This window comes from Betta splendens, chromosome 24, assembly GCF_900634795.4.
Source record: "Betta splendens chromosome 24, fBetSpl5.4, whole genome shotgun sequence".
NCBI classification, from domain to species: domain Eukaryota; kingdom Metazoa; phylum Chordata; class Actinopteri; order Anabantiformes; family Osphronemidae; genus Betta; species Betta splendens.
In genome coordinates, this window is record NC_040901.2 from 3,714,611 (window position 1) to 3,738,333 (window position 23,723).

The 23,723-nt window shown below is 43.3% G+C and overlaps 2 protein-coding genes across 8 annotated transcripts in view; one reads left to right on the forward strand and one right to left on the reverse strand.

The window, feature by feature from the left end:
• Nucleotides 1–667: 667 nt before the first annotated feature.
• On the forward strand, nucleotides 668–8,289 carry LOC114849590 (toll-like receptor 5). Its single transcript, XM_029141186.3, has 5 exons — nucleotides 668–1,256; nucleotides 2,012–2,071; nucleotides 2,187–4,467; nucleotides 4,872–4,960; nucleotides 5,184–8,289. The coding sequence occupies exons 2-5, from the start codon at nucleotides 2,024–2,026 to the stop codon at nucleotides 5,436–5,438; spliced, it is 2,673 nt and encodes an 890-aa protein (XP_028997019.1). The 5' UTR covers nucleotides 668–1,256; nucleotides 2,012–2,023; the 3' UTR covers nucleotides 5,439–8,289.
• Nucleotides 7,906–23,723, reverse strand: part of disp1 (dispatched homolog 1 (Drosophila)) — a 47,495-nt gene continuing 31,677 nt past the window's right edge. For all 7 annotated transcript variants that reach the window (XM_029141171.3, XM_029141173.3, XM_041069490.2 and 4 more), the window contains 8 exons: nucleotides 15,220–15,249; nucleotides 14,622–14,745; nucleotides 14,247–14,374; nucleotides 12,977–13,071; nucleotides 12,569–12,666; nucleotides 10,861–12,450; nucleotides 10,421–10,684; nucleotides 7,906–10,236 (listed from right to left, as the gene is read on the reverse strand). In XM_029141171.3, the coding sequence (XP_028997004.1) occupies nucleotides 8,422–10,236; nucleotides 10,421–10,684; nucleotides 10,861–12,450; nucleotides 12,569–12,666; nucleotides 12,977–13,071; nucleotides 14,247–14,374; nucleotides 14,622–14,745; nucleotides 15,220–15,249 (4,144 nt within the window). In that variant the 3' untranslated portion in view covers nucleotides 7,906–8,421. The remainder of the gene's footprint in view (nucleotides 10,237–10,420; nucleotides 10,685–10,860; nucleotides 12,451–12,568; nucleotides 12,667–12,976; nucleotides 13,072–14,246; nucleotides 14,375–14,621; nucleotides 14,746–15,219; nucleotides 15,250–23,723) is intronic.

Here is a 23,723-nt window from a genome sequence, read left to right on the forward strand (position 1 = left end):
TAAATATAACCAAGAAGAGTTTGATAAAGAGAGAAATGAGGCAGAAATAAGCTTCTTATCAAACGATATTGGCTGTAATCACTTTTTGACAACGTAAACACAGCATCTTACTGGTTTAAGTGGTCTCAGACAGGTGTAGAAAGTGATTAGATGTACTGGATGCTTATTAAATCTATTATTATAATCCAGCAGAGCTCCATGAACTTAAAATAAATGGAGAAAGAAGCTTTCAGTTAACAGATATTGGCTTTAATCACTTTGTGGCAACATAAAACCAGCATGCTACTGGTTCTACTGGTCTTGGTGTATTACATCTGTAAATATAACAAAGCGGAGCTCAGTGTATTTAAAATAAGACAGAATTAAGCTTCTGACCAAAAGCTTTGGCTCTAATAATCACGTTTTGGCAACATGAAAGCATCTTACTGGTTTAACTGGTCCAATATAGGAAGTTAAAAGTGGTGAAACAACTCGGTGGTCACTCGTGCAGTTTTAATCAGACACAAAATGTGAAGAACAAACATGTTGCAGCAATATTGGGTCGTAGATCTGAGTCCTAGCGTCATGTCATAGAGTTAAACAGTCACGATCTATGATCGCTGTAAAGAGAATTACGATGATCATTTCCGTCGTTTACACAAAATCTAAATAACGTAGCGTCACTGCGTCCACTAGAAAACGTGTAGCGGAGCATATTTACAAGTTATGGCCGTTTGAAACCGAAATAGGCAGCTGCAGTCCTACACAAACCGAGCTAAACGCCTTAACGGGGCGGCGCGCGCTCCCGCGTGCGGAAATCAAATTCTGGCAGACAGTCACTTTTTGGCACGACACCGGCAAAGCCACAGCAGGAACCATGACCGCAATACACATATATTGTCGTAGCTATTTCTGTACTTTTACTGAAAAATAAACATTTTCTCGCTATAGTAGCAGCACCACTACAACAATGTGCTAGTTCCATAGTAGAATTTGTACTAAAATAGTATCAACAGTAGTAGGAAGGAGAAACTATGACGCACCGCCGCAGTCAACCGAGGAGCCACTTTGGCGAGTGGAGGGCCAAATAAGGGCACGTGCTCCGACGGTGGAAGCCCAACTAGGAAATTGCCCCATTCCCGTGTTTCACCATGACACCGTGACATTCAACCGACCGTTGCAGTTACAGCACCAGGAGCAGTGAGCTGGCAGCGGCAGCTCCCAAGAACTGAGGCGACGATCCCGAGGGCTTTCCCCAGTGTGTGCGGCGGAAACAGGTAAAGACGCACAAACAGCCGCAATCAAAGCTGCGCACATCAACAGGCTGCGGCAACACGCGACCTGTTATCACGCTGTTACTGCGCGAATCGGTTGTTTACGAACCAACACTCGCCAAAGTATTTGTAGATAAAGCTGCATATAGGTAAATATATATTACATAATATATATGTGTTATCAAAGAAATTACAGATAGAACCATGTTCAACTATTACTCATGTTGGTCTGTTTTCATCATATGAATGTACCCTGTTAAAACGTAAAGGCTAAAACTGAGTCGTATTGCATAAAGGCTGGATGTAGAGAGGCATTATTTTTCACATCTTGTATTTGGTGAAGGTATAAAAAAAAGAATATAAGGAGTGATTCAAAGATATTTACAGCATCTGGTAAGTGAAAACTGTGCACAGTTCAAGAAACCCAACAAGGAAGGAAGGAAGTGAAGTAAACACTCAAGCCATTTTACTGGTACAAACACTTCTCTAATAATAATATTATGCCGAGTTGTGGGTTTAATAACTACAATATGACTCTTTCCACTGACTTAACCCAAACATGGAAATTGAAGTTTTATGATTGCAAGCAGAAATGAAGTGTCTTTAGCAGGATACGCCTGGAGCCTCAACACGAACCATGAACTTTGAACACACCAAAGCAAATAGTGTGACACAATGTTGCTGTTTTTCCTTTAAACCTGTCTAACCGTCACTTTCAAACTACTACTAATTTTCTTTCTTTTTGGACTCTTTCTTAGAACAAAGACAAAATGTGGGGTCTGGCCCAGCTCTTGGTTTTCACTGGTTTAAGTCTGCAGGTATGTTTTCACCATCAAGCTTCAAACTGGTTAAGTGTTCCTTTCTTTTGGAAACGAAATGGAAAAGATTTCTATACAGTATGTGAAGTCGAACAAATCAACCCTGTGTCCACAGGTACCCACATACCAACCGTGCATTTTGTACCATCTCCTGGCCAGTTGTGCCAACAAGAAGCTTCTCTGGGTTCCGTCTCTGCCCGCCAACATTACCCTCCTCTACCTGGAGCATAACAACATTAGTGAGATTAACAGCAGCTCACTCAGAAACTATGACCAGCTTCAGGAGTTAGATCTCGGGTGGCAGCATGTGCAGCTCATCATAAGGAACAATGCCTTCCGCAATCAGCGAAAACTAACACGTTTAGTGCTTTCCCAATATACTGCTGGTCTACGTCTGGAGCCAAAGGCATTTGCAGGACTGGTTAATTTACGCAGTCTTTTTTTGGATAGTTCCAATTTGACAGACTCCATATTGGAAGAAAACTATATGGAGCCACTGTTGTCCTTGGAAATGCTTGATCTCTCTTATAACAAAATAGTGAGATTAAGACCGGGATTGTTCTTTTCAAAACTCAAGAGTTTTACAACATTAAAAGTCGTTCTGAATAAAATTACAAAAATATGTGAAGAGGATCTTAAAGGATTCAGGGGGAAAACATTTTCACTCATGGATTTACATTCTAACCATTTGGGAAAAATGTTCGAAGATGCAGCTTGTGGGAATGGGAACCCTTTTAGAGGAATTCATTTTATTAATCTCAACATTTCCAGCAATTGGTTCACGGTGAAAGCAGCAGAACAGTTTTTTAAAATAATACAGGGAACTCAGATTTCTCACCTCGTATTCTCGAATTTCATGGGCAAAGGCTTTTCACATGACAATTTTCCTGATCCGGATGAAAACACATTCAAAGGCCTGATGAATAGTTCAGTTGAAGTTTTAGATCTGTCCGGTAACAGTATATTTGCTTTGTGGAGGGCTGTTTTTAGTTCTCTGAAGAACACAATCATCATTGACATTTCTAACAACAAAATCAATCAGATTCACAGCAATGCATTTACTGGCCTTCAAGGGAATTTGCGAATGCTCAACCTGTCGTCCAACCTCCTGGGAGAAATCCGTTCTCACACATTTGACGGTCTTACAGATCTTCGGGTGTTGGATATGTCTAAGAACCACATTGGAGTATTAGGGTATGAGGCCTTTAGAGGCCTGCCCAACCTGCGAGGGTTATTCCTGACCGGAAACTCTCTGCGAACCTTGGGATCTCCTGTGTCGTTACCAAAGCTAGAAGTTCTCCTTTTGGATGACAATAAGTTGAATTCAGTATATGGTATCAGTGCTTTTGGTAGGAGCAGCATCCATGTGGATGTTAAAAACAACAGACTGACAAACCTGGAGGATGTTTTTACAATAGCGGCTAACTTTAAGCGTATTCAGATTTTATTCTATGGTGGAAACTTCATCAAGATGTGCGAGTGCAAGCTAAGCCCAGTACCTTATAACAATAGCTTGCAAGTGCTGGACCTCCATGACAGTTCTTTAAACGCAGTGTGGGCAGGAGGGAAATGCTTGAACTTGTTTGACCACTTTGAGAATCTCTTAGGTTTGAATCTGAGCTTTAACCTGCTTACAGCTCTGCCACAAGGCATTTTCAAAGGTCTCAGGTCAGTTGGAGAGATTGACCTTTCATATAATGCGTTGACCTATCTGCAGCCAGGTGTCTTTCCAGACAGCCTCAAACTCCTCCACATGTCAAACAACTTCCTAGCCTCCCCGGATCCTGCAAGTTTCTCGTCTCTCGCTGCACTCGACCTAGCAGGAAATCGATTTCACTGCGACTGCAATCTGCAGAGCTTCCTCGTCTGGCTGAGCGCGGCCAACGTCGTCTTACTAAGTCAGCCAGAGGAGTACAGGTGTGAGTTTCCAGCCGAATACTACAACATGCCTCTCCAGGACTACCAACGTGAAATGAAGTTTGAATCTTGTGTGGATGATGAGGAGGCTGTTGAAGATGTTAAGGTGGTTCTCTTCATTGTCTTCACCCTTGCTGTTATTGCCATCACGCTAAGCGGAATCGTTTACACCCGCTTCCGAGGACACATATATGTTGTATACAAAAGGATCATTGGGCGGGTTCTGGACGGCCCAAGGCCAACGTGCCTTGAAGAGGGGCAGTATGACGCCTTCCTCTGCTTCACTAACAGTGACTACAGGTGGGTGGAGGCTGCCTTGCTGAAGAAGCTTGATAACCAGTTCTCAGAGAAGAACATCCTCCGCTGTTGTTTCGAGTCCAGGGACTTCCTGCCGGGTGAGGACCATCTCTCAAACATCAGAGATGCCATCTGGAACAGCAGGAGGACTGTGTGCATTGTGTCAAAGGAGTTCCTTAAAGGTACAGGTTCTTTTGGATCAATCTGGTTCGATTTACAAGTTTACAATGTCTGCTTTGTTTTGGCATTTCTTCAAAACAGAGAGTTTAGCACTTTTGGAAGAGAAATATGCACACACTGAACCATAACCCACTAACATTTAGTTAGTTTGAATAGATTTAGCCACAACAATGTTTATCATCCAGGTTGTATGAATGTTCAGTAATTGGAACTGGATTTCCTTCCTACTCTTCAGCTCTAAACCATTTGTCTCTAACTGTTTAGCTGCTTCAGACCTTCTTATGACCATGAAATGTCTTTAGCAACAACAAGCATAATACAGCGTTATCAATTTTGAAGTGGTGTTTTTTTGTATTTACTGCTCCCATATTAGCTAGATTGCTAACATGTACACGCCTTTTTCCAGATGGTTGGTGCTTGGAGGCCTTTACTTTGGCCCAGGGCCGAATGCTGGAGGAGCTGACAAATGTCTTGATTATGATGGTGGTAGGAAAGGTGAGTACTGGGCCTCTCATTCATTAGAGCCATAAATATAACGTGTGTGTGTGTGTGTGTGTGTGTGTGTGTGTGTGTGTTCAGTACCTTATCTTCATCACTAGATGTCAGACTTAACACAGAGAAATGGACCTTGCTTTTATGGCAAAAATAGCAACAGAAATCAGCCACTTTTACTTTTCCTGCTTGACAAACTCTCCGTTTTGATGCCATGCAACTCAAGGTGGCTCACTACCAGCTAATAAAGCACAACTCCATCAGAGCTTTCGCCCTGAAGAGGCAGTACCTCGTCTGGCCAGAAGACCCTCAGGACCTGGACTGGTTTTATGAACAACTAGTGTCTCAGATATTGAAAAACACCAACGTGAAAAAGCTCACGAATGGTCAACCTGATCTGGTGAATGCTGCGAAAGACAAGATTCAACCTCAACTTGATCACAGTGTTGAGCTGGAGGATATTAAAACAATTGCCATGTGAATTTTGAATGTATGATTAATGATAATGATACTAATGATAGTTTAAACAAGTGCTTATTAGTTATATATGAGTGTGTTTATTTTACATTTGATTTCCCACTAATTAAGTTCAACTGCCTTGAGGTCCCTCACAGATAGAGAACTCTAGGATATGACTTTATTAATCCCACAACGGGAAAGTCTCTGAATCTTGTGTTTAGTTTGCGTGTTCTCCTCGAGTCTGTGAGGGTTTTGCCACATGGTCCACAAACATGCACTTAGATTGATGGGGACTGTGTGAGTGGTGGTCTGTGCCTACAGCACGTTTGGCCCTGATGGGCAGGTGAGACGGCCCCATCACACCCTCAACTCTAGATGATGAGTATCAGTCAAGCAGTTACCTTTGTCTGCTGGCCATATATTCAATCGTATGATGTGTATTATGATATTATGATTATTATGATAGTTTTCTGAGTCCTTGCAACTATCTGAATTTCTGAATATAAGGTTTAAAGAATGACGAGAGAAGAAGAAATCATGCAGCAGCTCTTTGGTTTATGTTTACTCCTTTTCCAGCTGCTGTTCATTTACTGGGAGCCATCAGTGAAAACCTAGGGTGATAATTAGTGAGATTAAATTTAGTGATCACCAGATGAAGGCTGTACAGAACGCTACTCCCACATATACGTCATGTCAACAGGGGGTGTAAATCATAATCTTTGTAAGTACTTGTTGGGCTTTGAGGCGGGAGTGAATGCGAGGTCAGTGGCTCTGTTTTCATTTGAGCCGTGTGTCTGAAAACAGGAAGCTACTGGGCAGAGGAGGGCTTCCGTTCCGTTGGCCCCGGCCGCCTGCATCCTCCTGGCGTTTATGAGCCAGCTGTTCTGAGCATTACCGCCTGTCTGGAGGTTCCTGCTGCTTATTCACTCTGGACAGTCCATTAATCTGAACACGGTGCAGCATTAACAGCTGTTCAGCTTTTCTTTAATGCACTTGTTCTGTACAAACAACTGGGAGTTTGACACATTTCAGGAAATATGTTTTCCCTAGATGGTAAAAGTTGTATTCATTTTTTTATGGTTTTACTGAGCAGTTTGCTGGTGGTGCTAATTATAAAGGCTGCTTGCGAAGTTATTAGAGACCATCCCAGAGGAATCATGAAAGCCACTGACAAATGTTTCATGACATCAGTTGAGTGGGACATTTATGCTTCCAAGTATAAATCTGTGTAGAAATACTGGAAACTGTTCTTATGCAAGAACAAGAATTGTTGGTAGCGTCAGAACAGTACTAAAACATTTTGAAGGTTATTCCTACATCAGGTTTTAATTTTCAGCTATCAATTACAGTATAACTGATCCTATTTGAATCTAAAGGTATGTGTGAGTATCAAAGAGTTGCATGAAGCCATTCTTCCTTAAGGTACATTTCTTATGATTCTATTTCATAATAAAACTACAAAAATATGTGAATGACTCCTAAACATGCAACTGCTTTAAATGAAATGTTTTCTGGAACCTGAGCTCTGAAACATTGGCTTCAACTACAAAAAAGTGTTTTGTAATTTCCACATCTACAGTAGGTGTATTTAATATTTCAATTAGGCATTAGATAAGAGTAAAGAATTAATGCTGGATAAAGACCACAGTAAACTTCTCCACTCATCTAAAAGAAAAGAAGAAAAGCCCTTCACATCCATAAATCAGTCCAGCAGCTCCACCAAAATCTAATTTGAAAAGTGGAAGCAAATGTTTACCTTATAAACAAGCTCTCGAGCTGTGCGGCCTCTTCAGTTATTTCAGGCCTGTTGAATGTACTTAAAACAGACACACATGCTGCTTAGATTCTGCCCTAGCGAGGAAATGTAACGAACCCTGCACCGTGACCATACGTACACAATATTTGACCTGTGTTTCAACAAATAGAATCACAGATTTAGAGGAAAACTCCGACGAAGGTGCAGAACTTTTGGCTGGATCGATGAAAGGAGCAATTCTCCATCATTCATTATCCAAACTAGAGTTCCGCTTTGTGATGAGCGTCGTCTTGTTTCCACAGAAGCAACAACCTAGTGAATCTACAGTAGCATGAAAATCAAATAACACCCTGTAACAAGTGATCTTCAACCATTTGATGATTGAAGAGTTGTAGCATGATTAATTATTAAGACATTTATATCATCATTAGAAGTATTAATCCCAGCAACCAGGTGAACCATATTAGTCCAAAATTAAATTAGGTTTTAGTTGTTTTTGGTGTCTCCCAAGAGTAAAGAGGGAAATGTCTTAACTCTTTAATAACTGCCCTGAACCCCTCATTAGCTGACTTGTCTTGATGAGACCTGTACCAAACCTAGTAATGAAATACAGTCAATGACCTGAGGCTGGATGTAACAGACAACACTGACGGCACCAAGTCCAAGCCCGTGTGTACAAACTAAATGGACGACTGGAGGGGGAAGACAATGTGAACAGTCAGGACAACAGGGATAGAAAAAACACTTTAATCATATAATACATATTTTATCAGAGGCTTGTGGCAACTTGAACACAGGACACACTGACATATTGATACTACCTACAAAAAATACAAAAAGGTGTCAGGCCACAGCTGTTGGCAATGTCTTTGTTGAAGTTCATGTAACTGCTGACAACGTTTTAATGACAACTACACGAAACCACAATGTTTACCGTACGAGTTCCTGTTTGTGCAAATGGCTGCTGTACATTTAACACTTTAGCAAACTTTAGTGGAGGTGTCAGAGGTTTTCCAAGCATAATCGCCTTTGTTAATAGTGTCTTCCACTGTCAACTTAAACAGCTGGCATATGAAAAGCTGGTGAGTACAAAAGTAAATAAAAAATGTAAACACAATGTTGTTTTAATGAAAGACTTTGAGGCACTTGGGAAGCCAACACTTCCTAAACGTTGTTTGATTGCACACACACATTTGTGTTATTTGTTTTTGTTGGACATCTGCTATATGCTCTGAAATTCATTTTATTATCAGCATAAGCTTTCAGTGGGGTTAGCGTTCACGGCACTAGGAGGCACACCGGTTTCACTTTTTGGCACGTTACACTCTGAAGCTGAATTGCACTTCACTTTCAACGTCCTGTTAAAAAGGCAGAATTTCTTTGGGGAGGTGGACGACGCTCGCTCCTTCTTCGAATTCCGCTTACACTTCTGGACGCTCCCCTCCCGTGTGACGGAAGCGCTTTCAGTCTTCTCCTGGTTGCCAGGGATTTTACGACAAGCATCCGTTAGCGTTGCCGTTTGTGTGGTCGCGGCGTATACATGATTATTGCCACAACAATGGTCCCTTTCTCTAGCCTTGTCTTTTTCATGACAGGTTGTGTGTGGTGAGCCCACTGAGGGGAAGGGGCACAGAGTGTTGGGTTTTGTTGGGGCTTGGGAACAGTTATTTTGGCCAATATCAGCACCTGAAGTGCTCGTTTCCGGTCTATGCTCTTCCTCTTGTCCAGTGCTCTCTGGAGCAGAAACTGGACCTGGAGCTGTGCACTGGTTGGAAGCGGCTGTTGTGGACCTCTGTTCTCTAGCTAAACCAGTATGCAAGCTTGGATTCTGGATGCAGTATTTCCTGAGGTGGCAGCTGTGTGCAGGTCCTTGTCTGGGGGGTATTAGCCTCGCCTGGGAGCAGTGATGGATGTGGGCCGGGGTACAGTGGACATAGTGCATGTGGCAGTCCATTTGTGTGTACGCTGGGTCCAGATGAGAAGGCAGGACGTTTTGTTTGCTTGGGGTATACCTTGATAGGGAATAGAGCTGAGGGGTGGACGGACAGGAAGGGGCATCCTGGGGAGGCTGTGCACAGGAGTGGGCGGTCCACTGCTGAGGTGGAGGAGGCGTGTCCCCACACGTGCAGTTAGTGTTTTGAGAGTACTGGCACCTGGACGGCGTGCTCAGTGTCGCTACCTGCCCGTTCCCAGGCCCAACTCTCCCGGTCTCAGTCTGGCCCTTGTAATGGATGTGTGAATAAAGGCTGCTGTGGTGCTGAGGGGGAGTTCCATTAAAAAGCTGACTGCACACCTCGTGCTCCTCTTGAGACTTATCAGTTTTCTGAGTGGATGCCAGTGGCTCTAGCTCATAATGCTCCACTTCTCCACCTTTGCTGTCCAGTTGGTACTTCCCGTGGCCTTTTCCTTGAGATGAGGGGTTTGTGGATGTAGCTTCATCGAAGGCTTGACACTGCAGCCTTTTGGGCAACGGTATCTGACCCCATGTGCCCTGGGGCCCCAGGCAGCGGCACATGCACTGAAAGAAGAAGGTGGCAAAGGCCCAGCTGATGCACATGATCAGCATCATGAAGGTGCCCAGCTGGGTGTAGGCTAGTACAGTTGAGGGCATCATCATGGCTCCGGCTACGAAGGTGGTGAGTGCGGCCATCGCGATCGCAGAGCCCATGCGGCTGAGGGAGAACACCACCTTGCCCTCGCGGTCAGGCTCTGGAGCAAGCCGGTAGGCCACGCCGTAGTGCACCGCGAAATCTACTGACAGTCCCACTGCCACAGAAATGGTAACAGACTCCAAGATGTTCAGCTCCCAGCCCAGCAGCACCAGGGAGCCCACCGTGACGAATATGGTCCCAGCGATGGATAGGATGGCATAAAGGCTGATGATAACGTTCCAGGTGGTCAGGAGCATGACACTGAACGCCACGGCCACAGACAGCGCCATGGCAACGAGAGTGCCATCAGACAGACTGTCCTGCAGGTCGTAGAAGTCCAGGTTGCTGATGAACCAGCCGTGACTCAGGCCTGCTGGGGCATCGCGCAGCTCCTCTGCAATCCAAGCATCCACCTGAAACAGAACAGCATCAACAATGACTGTTAGAAGCATTAAGGCAGAAACAAAGTGCACTGACTTTATTGTAAAGAAATACCACCAAGTCACAACAAATGCAGGGAGTGCTCGTCTGTAGACTTAGTATTTAGAAAGAATAGAGAATATTTAACATTAAGCACAACAATCCTTCAGGACCTACCTCCCGATAGAACTGGTACATTTTCTCATAAGCCAGCGTGAAGAGATAGGTACTCTGGAACTCTAAGACTATGGCTCGAATTGTGTCGTTAATATCAAATCGAGGTCCGGGGGTCTTGCTGTCCAAATGGTAGGTGGTGCTCCGATCCAGCTCCATGATTGCTCGCTTGATGCACAGCTCAAAGACTTCAGGTTTGTATGGGAAGGTGGACTGACTGCAGCAGGGGTAGACAGAGCCCTCTACACAATCCTGGTTTTCCATCCACTATTAAAATGAATAAAAGGACACATTCAGGGTCACTTAAACAGGATAGAAATCTGCTTTGCCACTAGTTCATTATCAAAAATTTTCTATTGTGTGTAATCTGTTACGTTTATTTCCAGTAAAACCCAGTAAATCCATGATTGGCTTTAGATCTTAAGTACTTATAGAGCACCGACCTGTTTGAATGTCTCAATGAAGCAGCTGGTGAAGTCCTGCTCCTCTGACTGAAAGATAAAACTCTGGTTCCTCAGCTTTTGGCAGAAGGTCAGGATCCACACCTGTGACGCTGGACTGGAAATGTTAAAGCTTTTATCCAACATTAGCTTCCCCTTATTTTTGGGGTTCAGGGGGTCCCCGTTGTCCACAGGGGTTACCCCCCATATGATAGTTATGGGCATATGAAGGTCCTCGCCGTGATGAACCCTCTCAAACATGAATAGCTTTTTGTACTCTGCGTCGTAGCGCTCAAACGGGTGAGAAGCTCGGAACACCTGGAACTCTGCCAGCTCCAGAGACGGGAGCTTCATCTTCGGGTTGACACAAACCACATAGGCCCCTCCCACGGTGATGGCGAGGAACCAGAAGAGCCACAGGTAGCGGAGCTTTATCACAATGCAGGGAAGCACCTTTTCAAAGAAGATCCTCGACCCCTCGGAGATGGTAAACAGGCATTTGTTGGCCTTCTGACAAAGACCTGTCCAGAACATTTGGGTGCAGAAAGCTCTTTGTTGGTCTGGAGGCTTGGAGCAGGGGAACATATTCGGCAGGTAACGTTCATGCAGCACCACCACAGCAGGTAGCCACGTCACCATGAGAATATAGTTGATCAAAATGGCCGTGCCGGCGTAGACGCCGAAACAGCGGATAGCAGTGATGTTGCTGACGTAGTTGGCATAAAAAGCCGCGGCCGTTGTGAAGCTGGTGACGAACATAGACAGGGCAGCGTGCTGCAGGGCCACACCGACCGTCTCGGCCAGCTCAGCGTGAGGCTTGTCAAACTTTGTGTAATTCCACACGTCACACAGCACGAAGGCGTCGTCTGCACCGATGCCCACCAGAATGATGAGAGCGGTGAGGTTCATGAAGGGAAAGAACTCGAAGTTGAAGACCATTCGGTAGAGGAAGTAAGACACAATCAGGGAGCTGATGATGGCTATTATGGTCATTAACGTGATGAAAATTGAGCGCGTGTACACACACATGACCAGCAGGACGATGACTATAGCTATGGCAGGGTACACGGTGTCTGTGAGGAGGTAGTCCTGAAAGAGGTCGTGTTTGATCCCGAACTCGATCCCCGTTACTGTTGTAACGCCATCTGACGTGTTCCAGTTCTCAAAATTGTCCAAATAAATGTTCATCATTGACTCTCCTTTCTCTGTGGGAGAGAACAGCATGCTGTACTTGAGGACTGGTAGAGAGAAGTCTAGACTCTTGGCACTGAGGAAGTCCTTGTCCACCAGGAAGTGAAGGATCTGGTAGATGGCGTTGTATTTGGTGCACTTTCGGGGCACACTGGAACATTTGAGCTGGTCTTTGCGCCGCAGGGCCATGTCCCAGCAGTCGGGTCCTAGTGTACCATTGTGGTAGTACTTGGCACACGAGCGCAGTATCTTCAGCGTGTGCGATGCGTCACGCTCTGTGATCTTCTGGCAGGATGTCCGGTTATTGAGGAGGGCAATGTAGTTACCGAGGGTCCAGCTGGGACAACAGGAGGCATCGTTGGTGCGTTGACAGAGACTCCAGTAGTCGCGGTGGGAACGCACCTGTGGTCAAATAATTAATTCATTATTATCATTAATTAAAAAGGACAAATAATTGAAATAGAAAAGGATGGAAGTAGAATGAAAGAGCCAGGAGGCCTGGTCGACCAGCACATATTACCCTAGTGTTGTCCAGGTTGCACATTGATTTGATGGCTTGAATATTCCACAGGTTTTTCCCATCAGCTGACGCAAACACCAGTCTGGAGTATCTGTCACCTGCATGAAGACAAAGGGCTCATCACTTACTGACAATCACAATTTAGTACCAAATATACGATGATCTTCTATTTGGCAAAATGATGGGGCCCCAATGATGTCCGAAGGCACCTCAACGTGTCAAACAACTGAGCCAAGGTTCATCGGTACTGGTGTGCAAACTACACTAGACTAAACTACTCTACTGTTTAAGTAGAATGTTTTAAAGAATCCTTAATTTGATTATGCTACATTTAAAGTGGTTTAAGAGAATTACATTTATCTATTGAATGAGAAATTTGATCAATTAAGTAATGCAAACAAATCCTACCTGGCACATCACAGAAGAACTCTTTGCTGAAGTCCCACTCTGCTTGGCGTTTGTCTCTGCCCAAGTGGTCCTCAGGCCATCTGGTCTCTTGGTGGCTACAAAAATAAATTCAGATTTAAATTATAGGTTTGGCCACATTGGGATAAGGTTTAGACATTTTAATAAACCTTAACCTAAAAAATAAGACGCCATTTATAAAGTGTCTAATACCGCGAGGAGCAAAGATTTTGTGTAGGTAGCAATGATGTAGGATGATACAAAAATCAAGGAAGTAATTTTGAAGCTCGGTGATGAAATACGTGTGTGTGTGTATTTATGTGTGACCAGGATTATAAAGACTCATGCTGCAGTCATGAAAGGCTTCTGTGTGTGTTTACGGGTCTTTTTTCAGGGGCCACATCCTCAGCTAGAGGCAGGAAGGCAGAGTAATCAGGTGGTTGTCAGAGGGAGACTGAGGGGTTGACAGACGTAGTGGAGGAGGCAGGAGGGGAGCTCGATGACAGCTGCAGAGGCCTCTCGTACACTGCATGCGCGTCCATAAGCACACAATTACATCCGCAGACAGACAAGAAGAGCGAGACAGAAAAGGAAGACAAAGGAAACCACAGCCACCGCAGGAGACGGAGATGAAAATAGACGGTGCAGCTGATGGGGTTCATTTGCCAATCAGTGTCATTCTTAGACTTTCTACTTATAATCAAATGATACAAAAACTGATTCAGATGAGTGCTACCTGAGTAAAATGCATCAGACATCAGATATCAAGCTCATATGCTAAACAGGTGACTTCACTGTTAGTCAGAAAAGTGCCAGATTACATTATTTCTGTAGAAAATAGGTCAGCCTAAAAACAAACTCTCATCTCAGCAGTAACTTGGTGCTGAGTGAGTAGTCATACAGACAGAGACTTATGGTCAGGAGACAGAGCATGGCCTTGTGGATGGAGAGATCTGTCATTGTCTTTCAGGAGGGGATTGAGACCTTTTATCTTGTCTGTCAACACAACTCCTCAAACCCTCTGTGCCCCCTCCTCCCCTTACTGCCCGTGTCCCCTAATGCCATCTTCCAGTTTTCCTATCAAGAACTAGAATTTTAAATTTGCGTAGCTAGCACAAATAGGTAGGCTCGGACCATATAATTTAATTTTCATCTGCCAATTTGTGTGAGTATCATATATCGTATGTTGGGTTAAGGAATCAGAGATCCTGAATTTTATGATTATCTGCTGTAAATGTTGCTTAAAGTGGAACATTGGTGTGTGTGCGTTCACCTTTTAGCCTGCTCGTCGGCATATTTAAAGGGGTAGTTGGCCAGCGTCGCTTTGTAGCCCGTGTTCTTCACCATGTTGTTCCATGTGACCAGTCTCTGACCAATAGCAGTTCCCCTTGGCTCAAAGCCCTTTAGGCAGAGGAAAAACATGAAAATTATGTTTATGGAGCCAAAGTGGTTACATATGTTTGAGACGAAGCTTGTATAATTTTACTACAAGCAAATGTAAATGAACCAAATGGATCATGCGAGTGTTCCTTCAATAGAAACATATACAGTACAATCTTTAATGATGCAATTGTAGAAAAGCTGTTCAACAAAAACACATCTACATAAGAATATATTTCCAGACTCACTGATCAGGTACTGTACTTACCAGCAGTGGGTCAGAGAAATCCGGCAGGTCAGGCACCAGGATACCGACCAGGGCACACACAACGATGAGCACTGTGCATACCCCCAGTACGACTACTGGCCAATCAGCTATCAGCTCGGCATAGCTGGAGAAAGAGGAGGAAGAGGAAGACACTAAAGGTTATGGAACACATTTAAACATAGCTTCATCTGCTTTGTTTTTGCATAATTAGAAGCAGCCTCATGTTTTCTATACGGAGAGCAAGCATAGCAGAATCCAGCCTGGCAAATTTGCTAATCTAATTTGCTGCTAAATATCTAAATCCATTCTATTGTGTAAACTCTGCCTGTTTTATGCAAGTGCAAAAGAGATCCAAAATGGCCTGGTGCAGAGAGAGGGGGAGAGAGAGAGAGAGAGACACACACACACACACACACACACACACACACACACACACACACAAATCCCATCGATTATTCTCATGACTCACAACTAAGGAATGATGGCTCTACCGGAGCAGTGATGGATGGATGACAGGAATAAAAAGGGAGGTGGAGGAGGAGAGAGCTTTGCAATCCAAGCCATCAACAGTGGAGAAACGGTTTATGGCAGGTCTTACCTTTTGGGGAATCGAAAGGGCCTTGTAGGGCTGAAAAACAGAAAGAGGGAGATAAATCAAAGTTGGATTTTAAAGTCAAAGTGAGAGAAAATGGAAAACAGGTTTTGCAGAGACTTGAGTGGACATCTTTTTCTTATAATCTGCTTCTCCTGTTTCCAGCAGCCGCTGCACATATACTTGGTGCTTGAACACCAAGCACAGTATAGATGTAGCTGTCAAAGCCATTTGATTTCTAAAAATGCTTTTAGATCTGACAAACTTTATGATATGACGCACAATAAATTGACACAGGCCTCGAAGCAAAAACAGCAAGCTCCCAAAAAAAAAGGCTAAACCTAATCAGACACAGTGACAGAGATACATGAAGCCTTCATCTTCTCAGAATCTCTGGGCTTCTCGTGAGATCCTCGAGGATTTGGGCTCACAGGCAAACAGAAATGTGTACACAAAATAATCCTGTGATGTCTTCTAATCTGCACAGTGTCAAATACTGCACTTATATCTCGGATGAAACGGCATTTATGCACTGACCACGTGAAAACGTGCTCTGGCTGACCTCACTGCACTCCGGCCACAGTCTGCTACAGTTACACATGATTCCCCTAATCAAGCTACAGATCACACAATCCAGATATAAACACCTACGTTGGTGATGACATAATTAAGGTTGTCATCTACTAAATTATTCAATTTTGTTCATTTCGTGGCAGCCTTCAAGCTTATTTACAGTAGCTACTGGATGTGAACAAAAACCCAGCCTCCACCTATAGGACGACTCAAAGATTTAAAACAAATCTCTATGCATCAAGGGCAGCGTTTACAACAATAAGGGTCAGGAAATGAGCTCAAAAAGTCACAGCCAGTCAGGTCAGTACTATTTTGGGTCTGGTACCACGATTCAGTCAATCTGTCAAAAGGTTTACTTTGTTTTTGTTTTGTCGAGAGTAGCTGTCGGATATTAGCATAGCATAAATTATAGATTAGAAATCAGGGCCATGCATTTACAAATTTACGATCTAAGATCTTCCATGAACTTACAAAGTGACCTTTACCCTGGTTTTAACAAACAATGCCTAATGAAAACCACATTTCCCACCACACTTCTTTGAACCAATCGCCAGGGGAAAACTCTGCACCGCCAAAGTCGTTCTTTCAACTCTGTCTCTGGGCTTTCCATGTATGGACCTGAACTGCAGACCTCAGGACAGAGATATAGCCCAAAATAGAGAAGCAGAGTTATTGAACATAGTTGGAATGGATTCATGGAAGCGCCCAAACACGTCTATTTGTCTACTAAAGGTCTGTTTTGAATTTTAGGTCTGCAATCTAACATCGGTCGAGCCAGTTGGCGACATCTATAACGTACCTGAGCCAGCAAATGTGCTCTTGGAATTTGAAATGTCAAAGATGAGCAAGGTCAAGAATCTGTCAAGTCTCCAGCAATGATTTATCCGTTTCCATAAAACTCAGGTGATCCTTTTAGTAGCAACTGTGTTTATGAGTTGAAATTGCTTCTAGCGAAAGCAGAAATATAATATGATCACACCTTACTGTAGGCACATAAAACTGGAAAAAGGTGGGAGAATAGTAGATGGGTAACAAGTGGGAGAGGAGGTGTTGACTAATGATTGTAGAGGCTCTGAATTTCACAACTCATGGCAGATCTGAAGCAAAAATAAACACCAAATACCAACTTTTTCTCCATCTGGCTTTCCATTCCCCTCTACTTCCGTATTCCCATTCTTATCTCTTCCTTTTCTCCGCTCCTGTGCGCTCTTATTTTCTTTTACCCTAGCCCTGGGTAACCTTTCCGTGTTATTCTATTTACCAGAGGGAGAGTGTTTCTGGATCACTGGGCTAATTAATAAGGTAAACACAGACCACCAGCCACTCACTCAGCGCTGTGCTGACAGAGAAGAGAAGGAGAGAAGCAGTTGGGGGATCTGAGGAGAGAGAGAGAGAGAGAGAGAGAGAGCAAGCGTGTGTAAGAGTACGAGTGTCTCCAGACATAAATCTAAGTGACAATATAGGAATAAAAAAGGCTGAAAGTTTGTCATAAGTGGCAAAAGCTTGCAACAGGCAATCAAAATTTAATCTGTTTCAATATTCACTTAAGTTAAGATAAGAAAAAGATTCTCCAAGGAAAAATACGGAATTATTATCAGTTATCAGATCTTCAGTTGTTGCTTCTGCCTGCGTTTATGGAAGGTTTTGGAAACTATCACATCAGTGTTTGCTCATGGCCTTTTCTGGCTGCACCTGCCATTCCCCTAAACTCTTGGAGGTGAAAAATGTGAGCACAAAAAATTCCAGGCATACAGGATTTGAGTTGCAAGCTGTCAACTTGGTGTAACATCTTTGGTAGTTTTTTATGTTTTTGTTTTAGTTTATGATTGATTTTAATTATTTGGTAGCGACAAGTACTGGAATGAACAAACGTGAAACAAATGCGAAAAGTGTACTTGAAGTGGTGAAAAACCGTCTGTGTGGTTGGATGCGAGTTCAGAGAGAGGGGGTGGAGGGCTGAGCGTCAACAGACAGGCAGATAAATATTTCATGAACACGGCCTTCAAGTTGGAGCAAGTGCAATTAGTGTCAACCAGCGGGCTGCTGGGTCCGCCTCGCCCTGATTAGTGCCTCGCTGGAACGCTGCACACAATTACAGGCTTGACCTAGCTGTGAAATGGGCCCAGGCTTCCAGCGCTGCCGTCCAAATGACATCATGAGACTAGGCAGGCAAAAAAACAATGCAGTGTCCAATAAATAAGATTTTCACTGAAACTCTTGGTTTAAAAAGACAAAAAAAAGGAATAGAAACATACTGAGCCTATGCGTATACAGTAGAACAATGAAATTAATAAGAATGTGAACATCAACTCAATTCAAAGGGTTTTTTGTTTGTGAAATGAATGCTATACAACATAAAAATATACTGTTCTTAGCAAAGACACTAAAGTACAGTAGCTGCAATTCCAAATAGACTAAGGCCTGTAACAGCTAGAAGTGTTTATGTAAACAGGCAATGAAATCTGTTTATGCTCTATGTAGCTATAACTCAGGTTTAACGAGAAATAAGAACATACTAATTCTAATGAATGGACACTTAATGTATCTAAACTTGTCTTAGAATATGTAGGTGATTCATCAGACAAATAAAATATGAAATATCGGTTTTCTTCCATTCCAAGGCCATTGCTGCATAAAATAATCACATTCATAAATCCATGTACGCATGCGTCAGCCTCTACAGGACCTTATTGTGGGTGTATATTAGCCTCAGCAGTAACATTCACAGAGCATCAAGTTTCTAACAGGTCCTCAATAAACACGGAAACAGACGTGTGCTGTTTAAACGCCAAGTTTAAGTGGAGGTCAGCTGGGGACAAGCTCCTCCTATGACGACTGCCATAAAGGAAACAGTCAGACAAGCTTACAGGGAAAAGGTGCAGCAGCTTCTGATGTTCATGAGCTTTATTATCAGACTTACACTGAAAACAGTTTTCAGTGGCTCCGTCTAGCAGTGACCATACAAGAACTACATGAAAACAGAACCCCACCTCTCCAAACACAAAGCCTTTTTTATTTCCTACAGTGAACTCCCCTCTTACAGGTGAGGTGGCTTATTAAAACAAGATGAGCTATTAAGCAATCATAGCAGCGAGCGGCAGACAAAGCTGCATGTCTGGGCAAAGACAGCTGAGCTGTAGATCTTTGGAAGTAATAAATCTCAGCCATACATTACCACAGGCAGAATAACCAACAAATACAACAACCCTGCAAAGGTTGCAGCCTGATACACGCAGCCCCGGAGCTAAACTGGTAAATGAATCCCACACTGTACAGCCAACATTACCTACCTCAAAGATAAAGATCATCACTAACTTCACTGTCGGCCTTTTTATTTAGGATACAATATACTGAAGCCACATCAGTCACGCCACAAATTCCCCTCTATCCAAGATTCCTCGATTGTCTGCCGACACGTGATCTCGGCCTGAGCGAGTCGCCATACTGTATGTAGCTCCACCTTTTCTTTGATGCCATTCATTAATAGAAAAGGTAGAGAGAGAGGGAAAGAAAGGAGCAATGTCAACACTTTCTTCTGGTCAAAGGCTCGTTTTTCACGCTGCACCATTCCCTTGAATCTGTTATTATCACACCATCAATTATTCTGCTCTTATTGTCTAGAGTCGTGTGAGGACACATTAGCTGGAAGTCACCTTTTTTTCCTCTTCCACTTTATTTGTCACTCCCTCTATTTCTCAAAACATATGACCTCCTCTCTTTATAGGGTCCATTTTTTACCAACTTAGAATTGTTTTATTCTTTTTAAAAGACGACTGGTGCAACCACAATAGCACTTTTTTATAACATAATTTGACACAGATAATATTATAAACCTGGCTCCAGATGAGGTCCCAAGGCCAGCAGCACTAATAATTACAGCCAAGTCAAAACCTATCCTCCCTATTCCCTCAGAAAGAGGCCATGTGTGTCGGAAAGACTAACTAAGGGGGGGTGCAGGGGTCTGCAAAATTCCAACAGGAAGCACCAGCACAGAAAAATGTCTGCTTCAGAAACATGAAACAAGAAACATGCTGGTTGTCTCAACATGGAAGCTGTGATGGCTGTGTGCACACAAGGGCGAGTGATCAGATACAGCCGACGTCTGGGATACTGTATCACTGTACTATACCAGCAGGTAACCAGTCAGAAAAGCACGTCAGCTTATCTGAGGTTCACTTCAAGCAGATCAAAGAAAGGCAAGACCTACCAAGCCAAATGTCCAGTTTGCCCAATCTGGACACATGTAGCAGTTTATCCTTCTCAATGTGTGATGATAATCTTTACCAGCCAGCAGCAGCATTATCCAGCCTAGGTCTGGCTAGCTGCTCAGCCAGATTATGACAAGTTATGACAACTTCGTGCCTGCGTCAGGCTTTGATCTTGCTTTATGAGACAGCATGTGTCTTTAATATGGGACGACTATCTTTACGGGCTTTTGCTTCATGAGATGAGGGGCTTGCAGGAGAGCTAGAGAGTGAAGATGGCTGCAAAGCAGGAAAACAGAAAGTGGAAATATACTGTATGGTAGAGAGTAAGGACATAAATACATAGTTCTTTATAAACACATACTGTATCGTACAATTTACTTACCTGCACACCACCGAAATTCAAGACAAGCATGTGTACCTACTGTATAATATCCAGAGAATATCAGTAAACCTCCCCAATCCATTACAGTCTACGGACACGCTCCTCTCACCTTGTTGTAGTTTTAACAACATTTTAAGTAAAGAAAATAGGACAGGCTTTAAAAGCACATACTGGTAGTTTGTCTCCTTGCAAATTAACTGTTGCTGTTCCCCTTGGGGTCACATATCATCACTGTTTTACAGCCAGCAGGGAAGTCTGAGCAGTAACCCTACACCACATTCTGCTCACACATACGCTTTTCCCCTAACTACTACCATGGGCTTATTCTTGCCAGTATAACACCACTGACTGCTTTTTTTTTTTAACTATGAACTCAATCAGACCTGAGCTAAATATCTAAAATATTTAGGTGATGAACAGTCCCTGTCTTCTCTAGTTTTTAGAATGAACCATGAAATACATGTACACAACCCATATAGGACATTTAAACTGTGTGGTAGAAGAATATCCTAACAAGTACAACAAAAATAGGGAAACTCATTAACTTAACAACAATTTATTTAATGGATCTCCAGTACTCATACAGGCCTAGAGTAGAAATACTGTACACACATAGAGAAGTCACATTAAGCGCTAGAGGGCTATATTTGGTCCAGATGGGTAAGAATTTAGCATACAGTATGTGTCTGCCCCAATGGCCTTGCAATCAGTTACTATTCTTCATATTGCAATTGCAGACCTATGCAGCTGAGGCTGCAGACCTATGCAGCTGAGGCCGTAAAATACAGAGCGCACAGATCCCTTTCAGACAAACCTAAGCTGGTTGAGGCTTGCAGCAAGAGAGGCGGCGAGACAAACCCAAGACGGTAAAAACTCGAAGAAATACTATTTGGACAAATCTGGGGATTGATGTGCTGGCCAAACACCAAAGGCAGTGCACTGCGTTAAGGCTTTGGAAAGTCAACAGACACACTTGGCCTAACAAAAATGTTCACCCCCATCCATGCATGTGATGAGCCGCTCGGCTGCTTTGGAGCAATCATGTTTTCATATAGTTTCTCCTATGTGTATATGCAACCAAACTCCAGGCTGCCTACACATACTGCAAAACAATTTTCCTAACACAATAAATCCTGACCTTTCCTGAGACAGCGTCAGGGGGAGTCAGACACAGACATTCTTGCTATCTCACAAGGCGTGATTGTGTTTCAGACTTGGGGTTGCTATTCACAATTACGTAAAAGAAGTGATGCAGGGTCCTCAGAGCAGGTATAAAATGGTGTCCCAGAAAAAGTGGTCAGTGTAGGTGAGATTAGTATCATAAATATGAACCCCTTTAATTGTTTCCCTTATGAGCTTATCAATCATTTAGACAGTTGTAGAGCAGCGTTCACCATTTCTTAAAACTTGAACAACTGACTTGACATTCAATTCTAGTCTAAACCCTTGATAATTTCTTTTCTCAGCTGTGCTTCAGATTATCACTCTTGCTTGACCCAGTTTCAGCCAAGCTTTAGTTGTTTGACATGCTTTCATGTCCTTTTTAGAAAGAAGAGGCTTTCTCCTAGAAACCCCACCCTTGATCTTAATGTTGTGCAACTCAATGAGGGCGGTTATATGTCAGAAGTAGCTGTTGGATTTCATTGTATTTGTACATTTGACAGTGAGTGTTTGCAGACAAGACAGATACTGTCTTGAATATTTCTAAGAATAATACTTCTGACTGTAGAATGTTGAATTCCACATTGTTTGCAAGTGGTTTATTATCTCATCTAGACTGATTGATTTGTTCCTATTCATTTGCAAGATGCTAACACCTGCTATGCTTACGTGCCGCTTACAAAGCCATAATGTAACATCTACTGTTGCTGGTGTAACCATAAAGTCACAGAGGGTAAATGGCGTTCAGACTTTTCCACACTGATGTAGTCTAAATCATTTCACCTGAAGGCTTTAAAAATGCTGGAACACACCGAGCAGATCGGGGCCAAACTTAGCGAGTTGACGTCCCATGTTTCCACCCACTGATCCCAAACAATATGCATAGAATAGCTGTGAGAGATACTTTTACAGAGGCGACACCGACATGCTCCTAATGCTTTCAACAGACTCAGGAAAAAACAGAGACAGATATATGAGAGATGGTTGAATGTGTTTTTTCAAACATGCTACAAAAACCGCTGAGTTGTGCTTTGTCCTTTTCAAAGACTTAGTCGACTTCCTTCATGGGTCAAGACCCAAAAAGCTTTTGATTGTTCTCAAAATAGAAACATTAAAAAGAAAAGTACAAGCTACACTAATCCTTGTAAATGGATTAATGTTTTGTGAAGCCGAGAACAGGGGCATGAAAATCCAGCCCACAGCCCCTGTTGTGAAATGCACATAAAAAGGGCTCACCGGCCAGCTAGTGTTACAACTTATCGGTGTGTGAATGAGTGTGCGCGAGACCAAAGTGTGCTGTGATCACAGATGTAATCCTTTCAGCTAATCTGGCAAATCACAGCGCTGAGGCAGATCAAACTGATATCCGACACCATCTGGTCCCACTCCATTCCTTTAAATCATCAAGGGTATTAGAAATATATAGCAGCTTGGTTTATGCTCGTGTGTGGAAGCTATATGTAACTACCCACTAACTCCTGCAACCAGAACGAGGGAGGTTGGAGGGTGACCTGGAATGAAAAGAAGCTTTAAAAGTACACACACTACACAACTGAGACAGGTATAGTGTTTCCTACATCTAATCTCAGCATCTGACATGCACACACACAAAACACCACTGTACAGGAAGGGAGGGAGACTCAGGGATGTAGTCCTGGAGCAAACCCAGGTCCAGTAATTCAAACCTGTCATCGCTGAACAACAGGGACCTCTTTGGTAAATAAGAGAGCGATTCAACATTAGAGACGCATGCGTCCCACACCACATCTGCTCTCCATTTTTGTCTGGAAGGAGAGGTAGATAAAGGAGAGACAGGCTAAGGGGGGGGGGGGGGACTCAAGAAAGAACAAAAGCATTAGTGGGACAAAAAACAGGGAAAGGGGAAACAGCCAACAGATGATGGTGAATGCATAAAAATCCCTGCAACACAATTTTGTTTTGCCATGCTGTGCCCACCCAGGCTTCAACACGTGCATGCCGCATATGGAGTCAGGAGCCGCTGCAGCCACACAAACCTCATCTTTCAACGCCTCCCACAACGCCCCTTTTCCTACTGAACGTTTCGGAGGGGACATACAGTACGACTCAATTTGGGTAAGGAAATTTCCATGTTCAGAAAACTAACAGATTCCCCACAACGAGCTGCTACCATAAAAAACGGGCTGACATGAGTAAATAATTACTTC

Coding starts and splice junctions, on each gene's coding strand:
- LOC114849590 (XM_029141186.3), top strand. CDS start 2,024: ATGTGGGGTCTGGCCCAGCTCTTGGTTTTCACTGGTTTAAGTCTGCAG. Junction 2,072..2,186: donor TCACTGGTTTAAGTCTGCAG/GTATGTTTTCAC, acceptor CTGTGTCCACAG/GTACCCACATACCAACCGTG. Junction 4,468..4,871: donor GTCAAAGGAGTTCCTTAAAG/GTACAGGTTCTT, acceptor GCCTTTTTCCAG/ATGGTTGGTGCTTGGAGGCC.